Below are 16,691 nucleotides of genomic sequence, written 5' to 3' on the forward strand. Positions count from 1 at the left end.
TACAGGTACAAGGGTAAGGCTAAGGATACAAAAGGTGTAGCCTTGAGGGTACCACACCAATGACAAGGAAAGGTACGATTTAGTACCATTTTTCTAACAGATGGTGAAAATGTGAGAGCCCCCTAGCTGTAATGACAGATCATTTGGATCATCTTTCACTTATCGACCGCCTACACTACAAGCTTTACCCAGAATAAAACAGCACAAGCTTTCAGATTTTGCTGCCCAATCAGAGGCCGAGCCAATGATTCTGACTCCTAGTACCTGGGATTTTGCTAAATTTCTTGTGAGCAAAGATGGCAGAGAACAATTGTGCTTGGTTGCCATTGTTAAGTTGTAAATGTTGAACAAGTTTATTATTTAAAATTAACACATGCCACAGGATAAAATCAGGATGCCTTTTGTGATCATCTGAAGGGGAAACTCAACCTCAAATTGGCCTGATTTGAGCCCGGGTTCCTTCCCAACACACCCTTCTCCATCATCCTGCACTGAACCTATGCTGCATTCAACTTAGCTCGGAAGGGGGATTTAGGAAATCTGAGTTAAATCATTTTCAACTATGTTCAAGCTACACAGTGTGAGTGCCTCCATGTTTGTCTTTTGTTGCAATAATCTAGCCAGCTAACTGTGATGAGAAATTTAACAACCTAATACAGTGATTGATTTAAATCAAATGCTAGCAGATACAGTATAACTAATTTAAGAGGTAAGAAGTGATACTTTTTTGAACTCGGGATTGTGGTCACGTTCCCGACTTTCTGGATAGGAATCCTGAGTTGAGGAGCCTTTTTCTTTGGTTTTTCTTAGTCAGAGGTCAGAAATTCCCAGTTACGAGTTTTAGTGGAATGCAGCAGTAACCACAACCGGTGCTCACCAGGATTTTAGACAGACTACAACAAATGACATTGATATTTTTATGCTGCTTTTTAATGTTTTAATGATTAGAATGTAACAAACAGGGAAACTCAATGTTAGGAATTCTTTCAATTTGGGTTAACAAAAATGCAGTGTAGTGGTGTAAATGAAAATCATTATTGACTCTGAGATTTATTTTGGGTGAAGCTGACCTATGCTACAACGACTAGTTCCCAGTAACCTGAACTGAACCCAGCAGTGGCGTAGATGTAAATGGTGAGTCCTTCCTATGGTCTATAAAGAGTCCATAAACAGTCCATGATAAAAACTATAAAGTAACAGAGATGGGCAGTTGCTGTCTTCTTTCATGCTCAAGACACTACTCTTAAATTCCCAGCTTTGCCAGTGTTTAGGACGAGTATTTTCTGTTCTTCAAAATGTGTGGTGCTGTCATCATACTTTATCACTTGGAATTTTAATTATACTGCCATCTAATTGTGTCATACTTTCAAGAGAATATGCAGCTGTTGATTTATTGCCTAGGCTTTATTAAAAGTGTGTTTTGCTCCACAGCTGAAAGGTAGATTAACCCTCACAAAAGGGACCAGCGTTCTGTTTTAGCTGTAAATATTTGCCTCAGAGGTGTGTTTCTTTGACGCATATGACTGCCCCGGGTCATTCAGGTGTGAATTCCTACCAAGTCAGAGAGTTTTGGGCTTGTTCCGGTTGCCTTCAAATATTGTGAGTTAGTATCGATGTTAACTTTTACAAATGTATTTGAGAAAAGTAATGTGTGAGCTAATGTGAGTAACATATGGGTTTATGAGATTTGCAAATCACTGCATTCTATTTTTATATATATTTTACACAGTGTCCCAACTTTTTTGGAATTGGGGTTATAAATAGACATCACCCTGAGGGCTCTGTAGTCATTTGAGCATCGTGAGGTCTTGTTAATGATGGAAATGATGGAAATACTTCACCAGTTGTTTTTAATTGAAGATGTAAATAATTTCCCCAAGACTGAACATGTTAGTTCTGGAAATAGAAAGATAATTCATTTGTATCTTTATTACTTTATGGTATTCCTACAGGCATCAAATAAATGCTTTTGGGCAAGGATACGAGACGGGTAGTTTAAAGAAAACTGTCCCTATAAACGATGCTGTCGTGTATAAGAGTCTTTGATTGCAGTATCACAGGGTGGCAAATCAGCAGCTTACATTTCCTGCTTGAGGCTTTAATTTACTATATGATAACGCGCAGTTTGGACAAAGTTCATGCTCTTGCATGAACTGATCTGGCAAATTTGTCATCAGATTGCAGCTGAATAGATGTTGTCATTGTAAATGGAGCGAATGATTCACAAACGGCGGTTACATTACAATGATTACATAGTGAATACTTTGCTCAGTCACCATGTTTAGTCAAACAGACGCGTCAGTTTGTCCATTTATGTCCATTCTTTGCCATTCTGTTTGACCGTGTGAAACTCCTCAGTGGCGTATTAAATGTTTTTTCCCCCTGCCAATGCTTTTAATGTCTTGTGTCCCATCAGTGTAAGATCTGTCTTGAATTAGGTGCTAATTTCACCACTTACAATACTGTGCAAAAGTTTTCGGCACATGCAAAGAAATGCTGTAGCGTAAAGATGCCTCCAAAAGAATGAAATTAAATGTTTCTACGTTTTAAAAAAATACCATAAAGAGCAATAAACAGTAGTAAATGAAACAAAGTCAATATTTGGTGTGACATTTTGGTGTGAAAATTAGTGCAGTTTTATAAGGAAATGAGCTTTAAGTTTTATTGAGCATGTTGCAGAACCAGTCATGGTTCTTCTGGAGACTTTGACTGTCGTACTTGCCTCTTATTTTTGCAGCAGAACCCAGCAGCCATCGTTGTGGTTTTTTTTTTTTTTTGGTCTGAAAAGTCTCTCTTACATTATATGCTGCTTTCTTTAATGACGTACAAACATTTTTCTGTAACATTTTATTTTACTGATGTAGAAGTCGATACAATACAAATCTATAACAAAGTTTGTACAAAAAAAAAAAAAAAGGGTGCCTAAACTTTTACACAGTACTATACATTAGAAACATGAAGACATTTTATTTGTCTGGATTCACTGAGTAGTTGTTTTTGTGCGTTTCAGAGACCATTAGTAGTATGAACACCAATTTGATACTAGATAATTGGGTGCCTAATTTAAACATGGCACTAAGAAAGTAGAAAATGGTCATAAATAGGTCATGGATAAGACTGTGTCAAATTCCACCATACAACAGTAAAATACATTTATATACAGTAAAAAAAATGGAAGAGGCCAGATGAGTGGTCTGCTTTCTCAGTGGGACAACAGGATTATATCTTTTCTTTTTGAATTAAAAAAAAAAAACAAAGACTCAAGACGTGTCCTTTTTTTAACCCCTTAATTTCCCAACTTATTTGTTATTCATCTTAAATCATGTTATTCAGTAACTGCAGTAGTTACAGGAGTGACACGTATAAGTCATCAACAGATCCTAGGAGTTTACGGGGTTAAAATGCTGTTCTTCTATTTCACATTCATCAGTGTCTTTACAGCAACTCCAACAATGTTTTTCAGTATAAATATGACTTTTTTTTGTCTGACATCAAATCACACATGGCAGGTCTACACATCTTCTTTGGTTGCTGGTTTATAAATAACATTTTGTCTGGAGTCAGGGTTAAATCTGTGGAGAAAAGAAAGTGTTATTTTTAGTTCTAATCTCTTTTTTATTTGCAGTGTCAGTGTGCGTAAGAGCGTCTATTTCATGAAATTATGAAAGTATGTTTCATACGGTTGAGTTCAAATGGTGAGAGAAAATGAGAAATGAAACTCGTCCAGGTTTCCTACATGAACAAACGTCATTTCTCAGAACTTAAGTCTGTGTTACTCACTTTGAGTGTTTTTGCCGCTGTCGATAAGCGTACATGGAGAAACAGAGCAAAGTCAGAGCAAACAAGGCTCCAAAGGCAATGGCCAAGATATCACCTGCAGGCCAGAAAGGATTCATTTAGAAACAGCATTTTGATAATTATACAGAAATACAAAAATGTATTTATTTAAGATTAAGGAGGATGTTATTGGAGTCATGACATACCTCTGGATAGTCCACCTATAAAGAAAAAAAAAAAACAACATAAAACTACAATTTTATAAACTATAAAATATCAGACTCTTTCAAATATCACGTGTCAGAACTCATTTTTGGGGGATTCAGGCAGCTGTCAGAAAATGCCATACACATTACAGAACAGCATGATAGCGTACGTGCTTTGGACTAGAGTGTCATTTCAGAGGAATGAAAAGAACCATCCAGTGACAGTGTTGTGAATGAAGCTTCCTAACTGTGCTCAACACATAATCCTATTTAATCCCCTCAGCTGAATATTTGCAGTGGTGTACGTGTGCTGGTGTGCGTGACATTATTTCGGCTCGGCGTGTACGCAAAGAATTTAGCATCAATTCAGAACTTTGCTGCTCATTAATTATTAATTGAAAATTGTAAAAGTAGAAATGGCCACAGTGGATCTTTTAGTGCAGTGGTTCTTAATTGGGTCTGTTATAGTTATTATCCTGTTTATTTGTTTGGCCTGTTGAGAATGTTTCCTCTTCGTTCGGCTGCTCCCGTTACGGGTCGCTACAGCGGGTCATCCATCTCCAATATGGAAATCCGGTTTATGATATTGGTTTTACGCCAGATGCCCTTCCTGACACGACCCTCTGTTTTGTCTGGGCTTGGGACTGAAAGTGCACTAGATTGTGTGACCCCAGTGGCGGGGTTTGGTGCCCAGCATGGGGCGGTCAAACCCACGATCCTGAGATTAAGAGTCTCTACCAACTGAGCTAACCGGGCACGTTTGGTCTATTGAATTGAATGGGTTTAATCCATACCTCAAAAACATAAATAACATCAGCAAGATCGGACACCAGATTGGACACCAGGGGTGTCCGATCTTATCCGCAAAGGGCCGGTGTGGGTGCAGGTTTGCATTCCAATCAAGCTGGAGCCACACCTGTTTCCACCTGTTTAATCAGTTGATCTTGGCTTTCAGTAGACTCAGGTGTGGCTTCTGCTTGGTTGGAATGAAAACCTGCACCTACACCGGCCCTTTCCAGATAAGATTGGACACCCCTGCTTTAGACCTAATGTGTTCTATTGGTGGAAAGTTCAGGAATAAAATGAAAGTGAAAATATGCACAATTAAACAATGTTCATGAAACAATGTTCTGTACTGAGTGTGTCCTTGGATACATAAAGTTTAAGAACCCCTGTTTTGGAGCAAGTGTATTTCACTAAATCAGGGGTGTGTCATACTCCGGCCCCAGGTCCAAATGTGGCCCACAGACAGATGTTAATTGACCTGGAACTTCTCTCTAAGAATGTATGATAGGTGCACGTTGCAATTTTACCTTTCACCTGACAGTAACAGACTTAGCTAAACTGCCAGAGCCTTTTTTTCCTCTGACTACACCTGCAAAATGTAGCAAATGTGTGTGCAAATGTCTCTTATGTCAAGAGCCTGTTGGTGTAATTAAGGAATTAAATATCACGAGACATTATGAAACAAATAGCAAGCATTGCAAAAGGATATTCAGAGGATGAGGGGCAGAGAAACTGAAACTGCGGGAAGCTTCCTGGAAGAAGGAACTTTTTATCGGAACAAACGGGACACAGAACTTTACTAAAGCTAATAAACTGGATACGTCCAACCTCAAAGCATGGAAAACCTTTTAGGAAATCTGCAACAAGTCCTTAACTAAAGTGGACAATCTCATTAAATCCTGAAAAAAGAAAGAAATTCATGAATATTATCTTGCGTGTTGCAACTACAGCTGTCAGGTGATACCCTGCTGCAGTCAATGCACTAAAATTAACTTCATTATAGAGCTTTAAAATAATGTTTTGGTGACTGTCCTGTTTTGATGTGGTCTAATCTGGCACACTTTGAAAAAATTTTGGACACCCCTGCTCTAGATGAAGAGGTAGCACCACTGTAGCAGTTCTGTTGTGCTATTGTGCTAATGGAGAGTGTGTTTAGAAGTTATTACACCCCACTCCTGTCCTTCATTTTACATATATTTTGTGATGGCTAAATAGGTCAGTGTTTCCCAGTGTTTCTGCTTCTGATCTCCTGAAGTACTTTGAACATTAGAGTGTTTCTTCACCTTTAACAAATCTGTGACGTTGAGATAACGTGTGCTTACGTTACGGAAAATACTACAGCATGTATTGCGTAAATTCTCATGAACTAATACTGGCCAATGTCAGATCATGTTTTAGGTTGCGTAATATATACAGAACAGATCCAAAGAGACAAGACCACACTGTCTACTAAAGAGCATTTTTATTACAATTTAATAACATTGACAACTTTGATAAATGCATATGCTTCAAATGTTGGTGTTTTTTCTTCAAATGTCAGCTAGAAAAGGTGTCTGTATGGTTACAGATCAAATTATTTGCCTCTAAATAATGTTATTTGCTATTTTTCACCCAGCTAATGATTATAATGATGCACTCACCACTTGCAGTATGTGAAGTAGGGAAAGAGGCCAGGACTCGTCTTCCATAAAGATTTTGTGGAGCTCTGAAGTTTCGGGACAAGCTCTGGTTGTGTCCTGCTTTCAGGGTCTCCTCCAGAGCAGCGAGCTGTTTTACAAAAGCATATGTAACCCTACACCATTTTTTCACAATTATAACAAAATACTATTTATTTGGTGCACAGCAGGCATTACCTTTGACACACTGTACAAAAACAGAGCCTGTTACTATAACTGTCTACAGTGTACACCAGTTGTTTTCATAGTACTTACAAACGCGAGATTCTCCGGGTACCAAACAGTGCATTAGCTACTCTTAAAGATTTTAAAAGGTGATAGAACTGACCTGTTTCCTTGAGACTGTGATTGTTTCATTGAATACGGTCCAGTTTACTGACTGGAAGCACGGCGGAGTTGTTAGCGACCCACTGTATCTGTAAAACTTCTTCAGACTGTTTGGCAGAAGGTGACGGACATTAAAACTTGGGATCTTAATGTCCGACTCTGCAAAGACCACAAGAAGTTACCACAAATTGATCCTGATATTCAAACCGATACAAATATGAGAATTATGGATGTAAAATCGATTCATATTGTAGCACATGCAGGTGGAAATTTAAGAATATTTACCCTCGGTGCTAACGTCTTTAATTACAGACAGGATTTTTTCATAGTTTTCATTCTCATGAAGACCAATCTGTAATGGAAAGTTTAATGAATTTTGTATCACTTTAATCTATAAAACAAGTAGTTTCATTTAAAAAAAAAATCTAAAATCAAATCTGCTGTAAAATCCTTATGTAGACAAAAACCTGTGATCGCATCACAATAATTTAATTCTGTATTAATGCGCTTGGTTTTAAACCAATAAAACCGTTCCATTGTTCTGTCCCTAATCTTTGTCTATGTTGCTGAGCAACCGAAGGTTACTATTAGCGGATTACATTATGTGATGGAAGAATTGTTTATCGCAAACACTCGAAGGTATGCGTTATGATGATTTTTTTCATTAGTAAGTTTTCCTTCACATCATGTCTAACAATACTGTTACCTTTGATACAGTCACTGTAATGTGCACCCTCTCAGGCTTTCTACTTTATATAAACAATATTTTTTTCAGAAAAATAGGTTAAGTCTACAGCACTAAAGCAAGGGCTTTGTTTTCACCGAGGATTCCAAGTGTAGTCCATTTAGGAGGCAAAGAACACTTAAGGAACTCATCATCAGCAAAAATTGATTTTTAAATTGACTCTACTCTAAGGAAAACCCTTGTGGCAGGTCCAGTGGCATTTGGCTACTGATCGGAAGGTTGAAAGGTCATGAGTTCAAATTCCAGCGCCACCAAACTGCCACTGTTGGGTCCTTGAGCAAGACTCTTAACCCTCAACTGCTCAGTTTCTTGTCTATCTTGTCTCAATTAAAGGTTGCTTTGGATAGAAGCATCAACCACTGAGGTAAATGCTAAATGCTAAAGGTTCTATGTAGGGACTCTTTAATAGAGTTTCTCCTATCCCAGAGGGTACCAAGTAGCACCTTTCTAGGAAGCATATCCAAAGACGCCTTATTGGAACCCTTTTTTCTCTGAGTGTATGAATGAAGAGCGACTTCTTTTTTTTTAGACATTTTAGTCTTACCCCAATGAAGGCTCCTAACACAGCAAGTCCATCTTGTTTGTTTGCAGCCTCTTTGATGCTGGTGTATTTAGAGTTATAATGAACCACATGGAGCTTGAAAGGAGAGAAAAATAAGAAATCAGGATAGTTATGTTGCTGTGCTGTATTGCACTGGGTATGTGTAGCATTGTGCACCCTCAAGGTCAACACAGTGAGTGTAAACACTGCTTAATTGTGTATAAACAGCCATTGTGTTCTTTTTTTTTCTCCTCCAAGAGTCCTTAATTCATAGAAATATGTTCTGTGATTGGATATTATAAACAGTGCTGCTGGCTGTTCAAACCTCAGCAGGGAAGTGAACATTATCAATGGTGTGCTCTGAACCAGGAACCTCCGTGTTCCCCCAGTGGAAATGCAGCTGGGCTGCCAAGTAGATCTGGTCGAATCCTTCAACTATACGCATGGTGTTGGGCAACTGGAGCTGCACTAATGGACAAAACAATAGCCACACACATTTCTCACTGATATGTTCCACAGTAACACACAATTCATTCAAGGTTGTAAGATGTGAGCTAAACAAACCAACTAACTTACAAGTGTGACCGTTGTTTTGCAGTGTCAGTTCAGATTGACCACTTAAATCATAACCCTGTACTTTTATATCAGGCAAACTGGGATCGTAGCTGACGTCTCTAGTCACAATGTCAATAGGAGACTGGGATTTTCCATTGCAGTTTTCAAAAGCACTCAGCCATGATCTCTGATCTGTGTAAAAAAAAAAAAAAAATGGTGATCATTGCCCTTGTGATGTCACTGAGTTAATTATAAAACTTTGACATGAAAATCTGAGTGTCAGAAAAGTCATGGGATGCATCACAAATAACAGTGAAGTTATGTGTTCAATCATTAATGCAAACCAAATTGCAAGTGTTAATACTTAATGTATATCTTAAGACGCGGTTAAGTTTCATAAGTTAAGAATGTACAGAATAATTCGTCTGCATTAAGCTGCCAAGATATAAACATTCAGTAAAATGTTGAATTTCCACACGCCTTTGTTACGCTCAATGCCAATATGTGGCGTTGTGAAGCTGAATGATTTTAACCTTGCGTCCTCTACAATATCCTATATGGTCCTACTGTAAAAGTAAATTATGTCACCTGACCATTAGTCATACCTGTGCTATTACTAATATTCAGTGGAAACTTGCTTTAGAGCCAGTCCTAACTCCTAACCTAATGTTAGCTTGTAGCACTAGTTACATATGTAAACATGGTTCTAGCAATCCCAGACAACCACCATGGATGGTAAGAATCACCTTGATACCTATTTGTGCAATACACATATAAGACCTTCTAACAAAGTCATGAAGTGACACATAATGTTTGCCTACTACACTGGAAAAGCTAATGTTAACCTTGTAGAACCTGGAGGACGTATACAATGATGCCCAAGCAGCAACAGTGCAGACTTGCTGAAGCTGCAATACACATGATGAGGAGACTCATCATAGAGTGGTGTGTTATGGTAGGGACTGGGTATCAAGCCCATCAATAAGCAATAGTGATGACATCCAGCACCCAGTAGGCCAGTATCTGCTTAGATAAGAGAACCCCTTGTGCCTTTCCTCAGTGACAGATGATAAACAGTTGGTTTGGGAATCAGATGGCTGGTGTTAGGTACTATATAGTACTGTAGGGGATGTACAGTTCATAAGGAATGCTTTACAGGCTTGCCTTGAGGGAATGCTGCATGCTCAATCAACTGATTAATAAAAAGGAGTGATATACCTTGGCTTCAACCACAAGGTCATCACAGAGTCTGGCAAGGCGAGTTTATTGGCAGTAATCATTAGCAAAAAGGCACTGCTTCAAGGGACTCCAGCAAACAGGGGAGATGCCACACCAGGCTCTTGGAGAATTGGAGAGGCATCTCTCACTTGTTTCAGAAATCGATGCTGTGCAATAGAGATAACTATCAAACAGTGATGTATGTGATCACATGTATGTGAGCTAATAATGATAACAATGTTATCTAGGGAAATCAACTCAAAGCTAGCAGGTGCCATCAAGTTCTACAGCATTTCTCTAGAAAAATGCTTGTAATGTATGAAAGGTACAAGGACTGCATCAGAAGAGGAGATTATTGTCAGCTTTGGAGGACAAGTTAGTCACAAGCTGTTATGCAGATAGCTCCAGATAACGTACGTGTGTTCTGACGTGTACAAGGTGAGAAAAAGAAAGGCGAAAAAATTCATGACTTTTTGTTGGGCGCATATACATAAGAAAGTATCCAGATGATTCTCACCACCACTGGTAGTTAAGAGATGTGAACTACAGTAGAACATTGAGATTGATCAAAGAGATCCATGAATAAACATTACTTTCAAGTCTTATCGGAACGAAATACAACTGAGAATCACTGCCTTTGAAGTATTGATTAATTGGTTAATAAGTGAACAGTCTTCACAGAGGAAAGGTGTGGTCAAGGAGGTAATGGTTTGTTCTTTTTCAGCTGTTGTAACACATGAGTTAGGTAATTAACACTCATTAATCATAGTGGACTGGCTAAAGGTCATAGGGACTAGGTTAAAGATCTCTGTAATGCAATCTGCAAGCACATTACACCACTTTTTTGCATGTAATATATTATTTATTTACCTTGATAGCCCCAGTGATTGCTATGGGATGAACCTGTAAAGAAATAAGAAAGTGGGTCAAAAATACATTAACAGTAGCTACATAATTGCTGACAAATTGGTGATGTATGTAGGTCAGGTTGGTAAAGGTGTATTGGCTCATAAGAACCAAAGACTCATTGCAGTAGTAGCTGGTTGCCTGGTACTTGGTTACACACTTTCCGTTTGGTTCATTTGCAACACTACTGTACATGCACTCTAACAACACTCTAATAGCATCATATGTAATAAATCAAGAAAAAAAATAGATATGAAAGATGTGAGTCAGGTATTTTTAACAGATAAAAGTCCTGAGAAGAAGCAAGGCTGTCAAACCCGAGCAGGTGGCCGTGAAAGCTACTGCATTTAGATTCGCATGCTCTCAGTATGAGGTCCAGGTGCATTAAGGGAAACGTCTTCTCTGTTCTCTCGTGTCAGCTCGCTTGCACAATCCTTCCTCCATCCAGCTGGCTGAATGCAGGCATTATGCTCCTGAGACTGAGCCTTATATGGAGCCCATTTAAAAGAGCTTTGGCAACTTACTGATGGCCATCAGGACTCCAGGCACTATTGTTAGATTACATGGTGGGTCTTGATAAAGTTACAGAGATCAGCTTTTTAGTGTGCAACTTAAGAATCACAGAGGAATAGGAAAAGAATGGATCACATGGCAAAATGTTTTCTACACTGTTTAGCCTGTAATGGTTCCTTCTTCTTCTTCTTCTTCTACTTATAATAATAATAATAATAATAATAATAATATTGCTGTTGTTGTTGTTGTGAAATGCTTGGCTGCCACCAAGAACTGAAAATGTGCATGTAGAAAGGATGCCAAATATTGTCAGTTGCTATCAGATAACCTCAGCCGTTACTATTATTATAATTTCTTAATTAATCGTGATTGAATAGTGGTCATACCGTAAGTTAATATCATATATTAACCCCTTAAACTCCTAGCTTATTATTCGGTTATTTATTTTAAACTTTCTTATTGTTAAAGGTCCTATCTATCCATCTAACAATTTTAGGTATGCAGAACATTTGGAACACTAATGTTTCTCTCTATTTATTTTTTTGTCTTATGGGTGATAATAACATTGTGAAATGTTAGAGGCATTTTCGAAATATTACAGGATGAACGTGTTGAACAACTTCTGAATATTTTAATAACGCTCACTTTTAACACATATAAGAGTTCTTTAGTTTATACCTCTGGGAAAATTTTACATGCTTTGTAAGAAGGTTTCATAGAAGGTTCCATTTAGAAACTTTTAGGAAGCTTACAACTCTTATCTGTAGCAGTACAGTTCCATCCTGAGCTCGGGTTACTGTCTGTATGGAGTTTCACAGGTTCTCCCATGTCCGTGTGGGTTTCCTTCAGGTTCTCAGGTCTCCTTCTACCTCCCAAAATATAGGAGTAGGTGGACAGGCTAATCTAAATTGCCCCTGAGTGTGAATGAGTGTGTGTGTGTGTTGTGTGTGTGTGTGTTGTGCTGTAGTGGACTGCCATCATCAGAACCACTATGACACTCACCTGGAAGATGAATGAATGAATGAATGAATGAACGAACGATCCAAAGAACCTTTTTTGGAAGTGTGTTATTCAGTAGATACTATGAATGATGTAAGGTATATATCGATATGAGACTGAAGATCTGTGCACTGGCAGGATCCTGGGAGTTTAAGGGGTTAACCAGTGTATTCAATACACCGAACACATGTAATGTTTGCTGTGTTGAATGAAAACAGAAAAATTTGGACTCCTAATCAGTATAAACATAACATATAGAGGTTGACCTAGTACTCTAATGTTGACTGATTCGGACCACAGTATATTTGCCTGTCAAGTAAAACAAGTATCTCTACAGTTGTTCGGGGTTTTACCTTTAAACTTATATGTTTAGAGGAAACACATCCCCTTCCCACCAGTGTTTGCTTACGTAGCTACACAATTCAAGAATGTCAACACTGAATGAATCAGTGAACTGATTTCCCATTTTGAAAGCCAGCAGCTAGGCGAGAGACGTTATGTGAATAAACTAACGAATGAGCGAATGCAGAGATTTTCGATGAGTAACCTTTTCGCTTAGGATTGGAATGTCTGTGTGTGTTTGTGGTATAGTATTTTAATATTGTGCATTGGGTAAGGTAAGGGTATAAGTAACTGCATTAGTACTTAATCATGCTTTGCGCAAACTGTGCTAAAAAGAGCAGTCTCAGTTCAGTGAAAAATAACTACGTGGCCAGATCATTTAGATCAAGTTTCTATGACTGCCCATTTCAGGATTAACATAAAATTAATAAGGAAGTCCAGCTCAGTTATCCGACTGCTTCTCAGTTCTCAGGAAATACCTTTGTGTATTATTCTTCAGGAAAAACCTTTCCTTATAATAATACACAATCTCGTAGTGATATTGACTCATCACTCTGTGCAATCCCAGACACAGTACAATACTAGACCACAAGATGTATATTGCTCTTCTACACCCTTAAGTTTATCCCTTTACAAATTACCTGTGTACTGCTTCAAATTTCTATGGACTATGTGAGCTAATGGCAGATTCATTTTGTGGGAGTAGTTAGGAAATCCATTCTGGTGTTAAGCTTTCAACTTATACACATGGATGCAAAAAATAAATAAATAAATAAATAAGCCCTGTGTGTACGATTTTTAATTACTATTTTTGATTGTGTAGTTCAAACTGTTTGCTAAAATGCTGAATCTGAGTCTTCATGGATTATTTAATTGAAGAAATCCAAACAGTGGGCTCTTGTTTTTAAGTGTTTAATGGATTAATTCAGAGTAGAGTTGGCAGGTACAAAGGAATTTTTTGTTTGTTGGTTATTCAGAAAATGCTAGTAGCAGTAGTTTCCTATGAAAACTTCTTAGTTGAAAACCTGCGAGTAAAAGTTTATTCAAATGTGCCATATGGATCTTCCAGTCCAATGATCTGGACAAGTTCTGTCTAACAACACTAAATTACACTTGTTTAGGAAGAAATAGATCTGTAATAACATATTGCACATTTACAATGCAACTGTGGCTCATTCATGGAAATATAATGCACCGCTAAAAAGATGTGCATGTGCAGTCAGGGTTTTTGAAATATTACATCATCCAGAAGAACATTAGGATTAAATATGAGGGAATGGTCAGTGGAAAGAAGATTTTTTTTTTTTTTTGCTGAACTTGCTCTGTACCAGAGAAACAGTAAACCTAGTCTCAGCTCAGTGTAAAAGGAGTGAAAGAAGGCATAATGCCATGCTGCCTTGTGCCCTCATGCTTTCCACTTCTTACTCAGCCTTATGAGGCTAGAGGAACGCCGGCAGTGGCACGTAGACCCAGGAGTTTCGCCATAACAAAACCACAAGCTGTAACTAGGAATGTCCTGGAGGAATGAGTGTGCATAAGGACTTCAGAAGAGCAACACACTATCAGGTAAAAACCTACACCACATAATGTTGAGGAGCAGCAGGAAGTAAACCCAACTCATAGATGTTTAAAAGATAAGAGATTTGATTTCTTTATTAGTACTCGCTCATAAGGGGAAAAAAAATGAACTTCCACAATATTTCAGCCACGTCATGATACTGAGGAAAGAAAACTATCTGAAACAAGAAATCTGAGCAACATATACGGTTGCAATCAAAATTTTTCAACCCCGATTGCCACAGACTTTCAGCTGTTTGCAATGAACAAATCAAACAAAAGCAATTGAAATAGTTCAACACAACGAATGCTTCAAGTGGTTTCCCCAAATTCAACTGAAAATGCAACTTATAATGATTTCTCCAGTTTCAAAATTATTCAACCCCTTCATGGGAAGCATCTTTAATACTTAGTAGAGCACCCTTTTGCTGTTATGACCTGCTGCAAAAGAGATGTATAGGTTCTGGCAACGTTCTTGAGTAATCTTGGTCCATTCCTCATGAGCAATGGCCTCCAGTACAGTAATATTCTTGGGTTTACGTGCCGCATCCGCCTTCTTCACATCCTACCAGAGATTTTCTATGGGGTTCAAGTCAGGTGACCGTGATGGCCCTGTAGAATCTTCCAGGACGTCTTCTGCAACCAAGCCTTGGTGGAATTTGAGGTATGCTTGGGATCTTTGTCCTGTTGGAAGGTCCAATGATGCCCAAGCTTCAGCTTCCTCACAGACGGTATGACGTTTTTTCATAGGATTTCCTGCTACTTCAATGAATCCATCTTGCCATCCACACGCTGCAGGTTTCCAGTGCCAGACGATGCAAAGCAGCCCCAGAGCATCACCGAGCCACCACCATGCTTGACTGTGTACAGTGTGTTCTTTCTTCATCCTTCTTCCTCCAGACGTAACGCTGATCCACGTGCCAAAAAGTTCCAGTTTTGTTTCATCGCTCCACAGAACAGAATCCCAAAACTTCTGTGGCTTATTTATATAATTTTGAGCTGACTTTTCTTGTGCTTTTGGGTCAGTAGCGGTGTACATCCTGGAGTTCTGGCATGGAAACCTTCTGCGTTTAGTACTCGCCTTACTGTGCTCACTGAAACCTCAGTGTCTGTTGCCACCCAGTCTTGCTGCAGGTCTTTTGGAGTCACTCGAGGGTTTTTCACAACCTGCCCTCTCAGAAATCTGCTTGCAGCTGTTCATAGCTTCCTTTTTCCTCCCCATCCGGATTATTTCTGCCCCTAGCCAGTTCAGGTATTTCATGTGTTCCAGCTCAAGCACACCTGGTGCAACCAATGAAGCCCTTGATTAGTTTCATCAGATGTGCTTGAGACAACAGCTGTTTTGCATATTTGTGCTGTTGTGAGCGAATCTCATGGGGTTGAATAATTTTGAAACTAGAGAAATCATTATAAGTTGCATTTTCAGTTGAATTTATGGAAACTACTTGAAGCATAAAACAGACTAAGTGCCATAAAATGCTGAGGAACAGAAAGAAATGACCTCAGTTGCATGATGTGTAGAACATTAAATTTGACTATTATTTCCTTAAAAGTGTAATCAAAAGCAATATTTCTTGCCCCCCACACCCCACCCCCGGGAGATGTAGAATCATAAAAAAAAATTCATAAAAGACTAAAAGAATTATGTTCACTCAAACTGGAGCCGACTCCTTTCCACTGATCACTCTGCATTGGCAATACAATCATTTGCAAATAAAATACTCTGTAACACTTCACATATTGCATAATATACATCACAGAAATCTTACCAGGAGCCTTAAAATAGTAACTAAAATATTCAATAAAGGTTTATATATTAACAAGTTGCAAGTATGCTCCTTGTTTCTTTTCACTGTTTGCTGCACACTTGAATGCATAATTGTTAACCTACAGTTTAAAAATAAAATAACTTTTGAGTTTTACTCACTTTTCTTATGCCCATCCTCATGTTCATTTTCTTCTTCTTCTTCAGAGGAACTTGTGTCCCCCAACACCTTACTGCTGATGAGGAGGAGGGTGATGAAGAGCTCTAACAGCATGCTGACGTGTGCTTTTCTTCTCTTATTAGTAAGTAAAGTCTTCATACCCACGCAGGCACACACATAGACACTTATGTACACACTCACACTTTATATACACACACAAAATCTCAGCTTCACTGACTCACAGGCCTGTCACCTGGGGCGGAGCTTTAAAGGCTGCCCTCAGGCAAGCAACCAATCAGGAGCCATCACCAGGTGACTGGACATCTCTCACTCTCTCTCTCTCTTTCTCTCTCTCTCTCTCTCTCTCTCACACACACACACACACTCACTCACTCACTCTCCTTTAAAGACTGAATACCAATTAATCTAATCTCTCAGTCTCCTAAATTTTTGGCAAGGCTAACATACACCACATGCCACCTCACTCTCACACACACACACACACACACACACACACACACACACACCTTGCCTTGAGCAAAGTCCAGTCTAGTGTTATGAGCTGAGAAAAAAGAGCTTTAGTCTCCTGTTTGTTCAAAGAGTTCAGAGTCCCATTTG

General features: G+C 38.7%; 1 protein-coding gene across 1 annotated transcript; it reads right to left on the reverse strand.

Annotated features, from left to right (window-relative positions):
• Positions 1-1,836: 1,836 nt before the first annotated feature.
• Positions 1,837-16,362, reverse strand: ca9 (carbonic anhydrase IX). Its single transcript, XM_053645796.1, has 11 exons — positions 16,076-16,362; positions 10,702-10,734; positions 8,635-8,805; positions 8,384-8,526; positions 8,062-8,154; positions 7,058-7,124; positions 6,774-6,931; positions 6,410-6,536; positions 3,984-3,998; positions 3,781-3,874; positions 1,837-3,572 (listed from the first exon to the last, which is right to left on the reverse strand). The coding sequence occupies exons 1-11, from the start codon at positions 16,230-16,232 to the stop codon at positions 3,512-3,514; spliced, it is 1,119 nt and encodes a 372-aa protein (XP_053501771.1). The 5' UTR covers positions 16,233-16,362; the 3' UTR covers positions 1,837-3,511.
• Between the last annotated feature and the right edge of the window lie 329 nt (positions 16,363-16,691).

This window comes from Ictalurus furcatus, chromosome 16, assembly GCF_023375685.1.
Source record: "Ictalurus furcatus strain D&B chromosome 16, Billie_1.0, whole genome shotgun sequence".
NCBI lineage: Eukaryota > Metazoa > Chordata > Actinopteri > Siluriformes > Ictaluridae > Ictalurus > Ictalurus furcatus.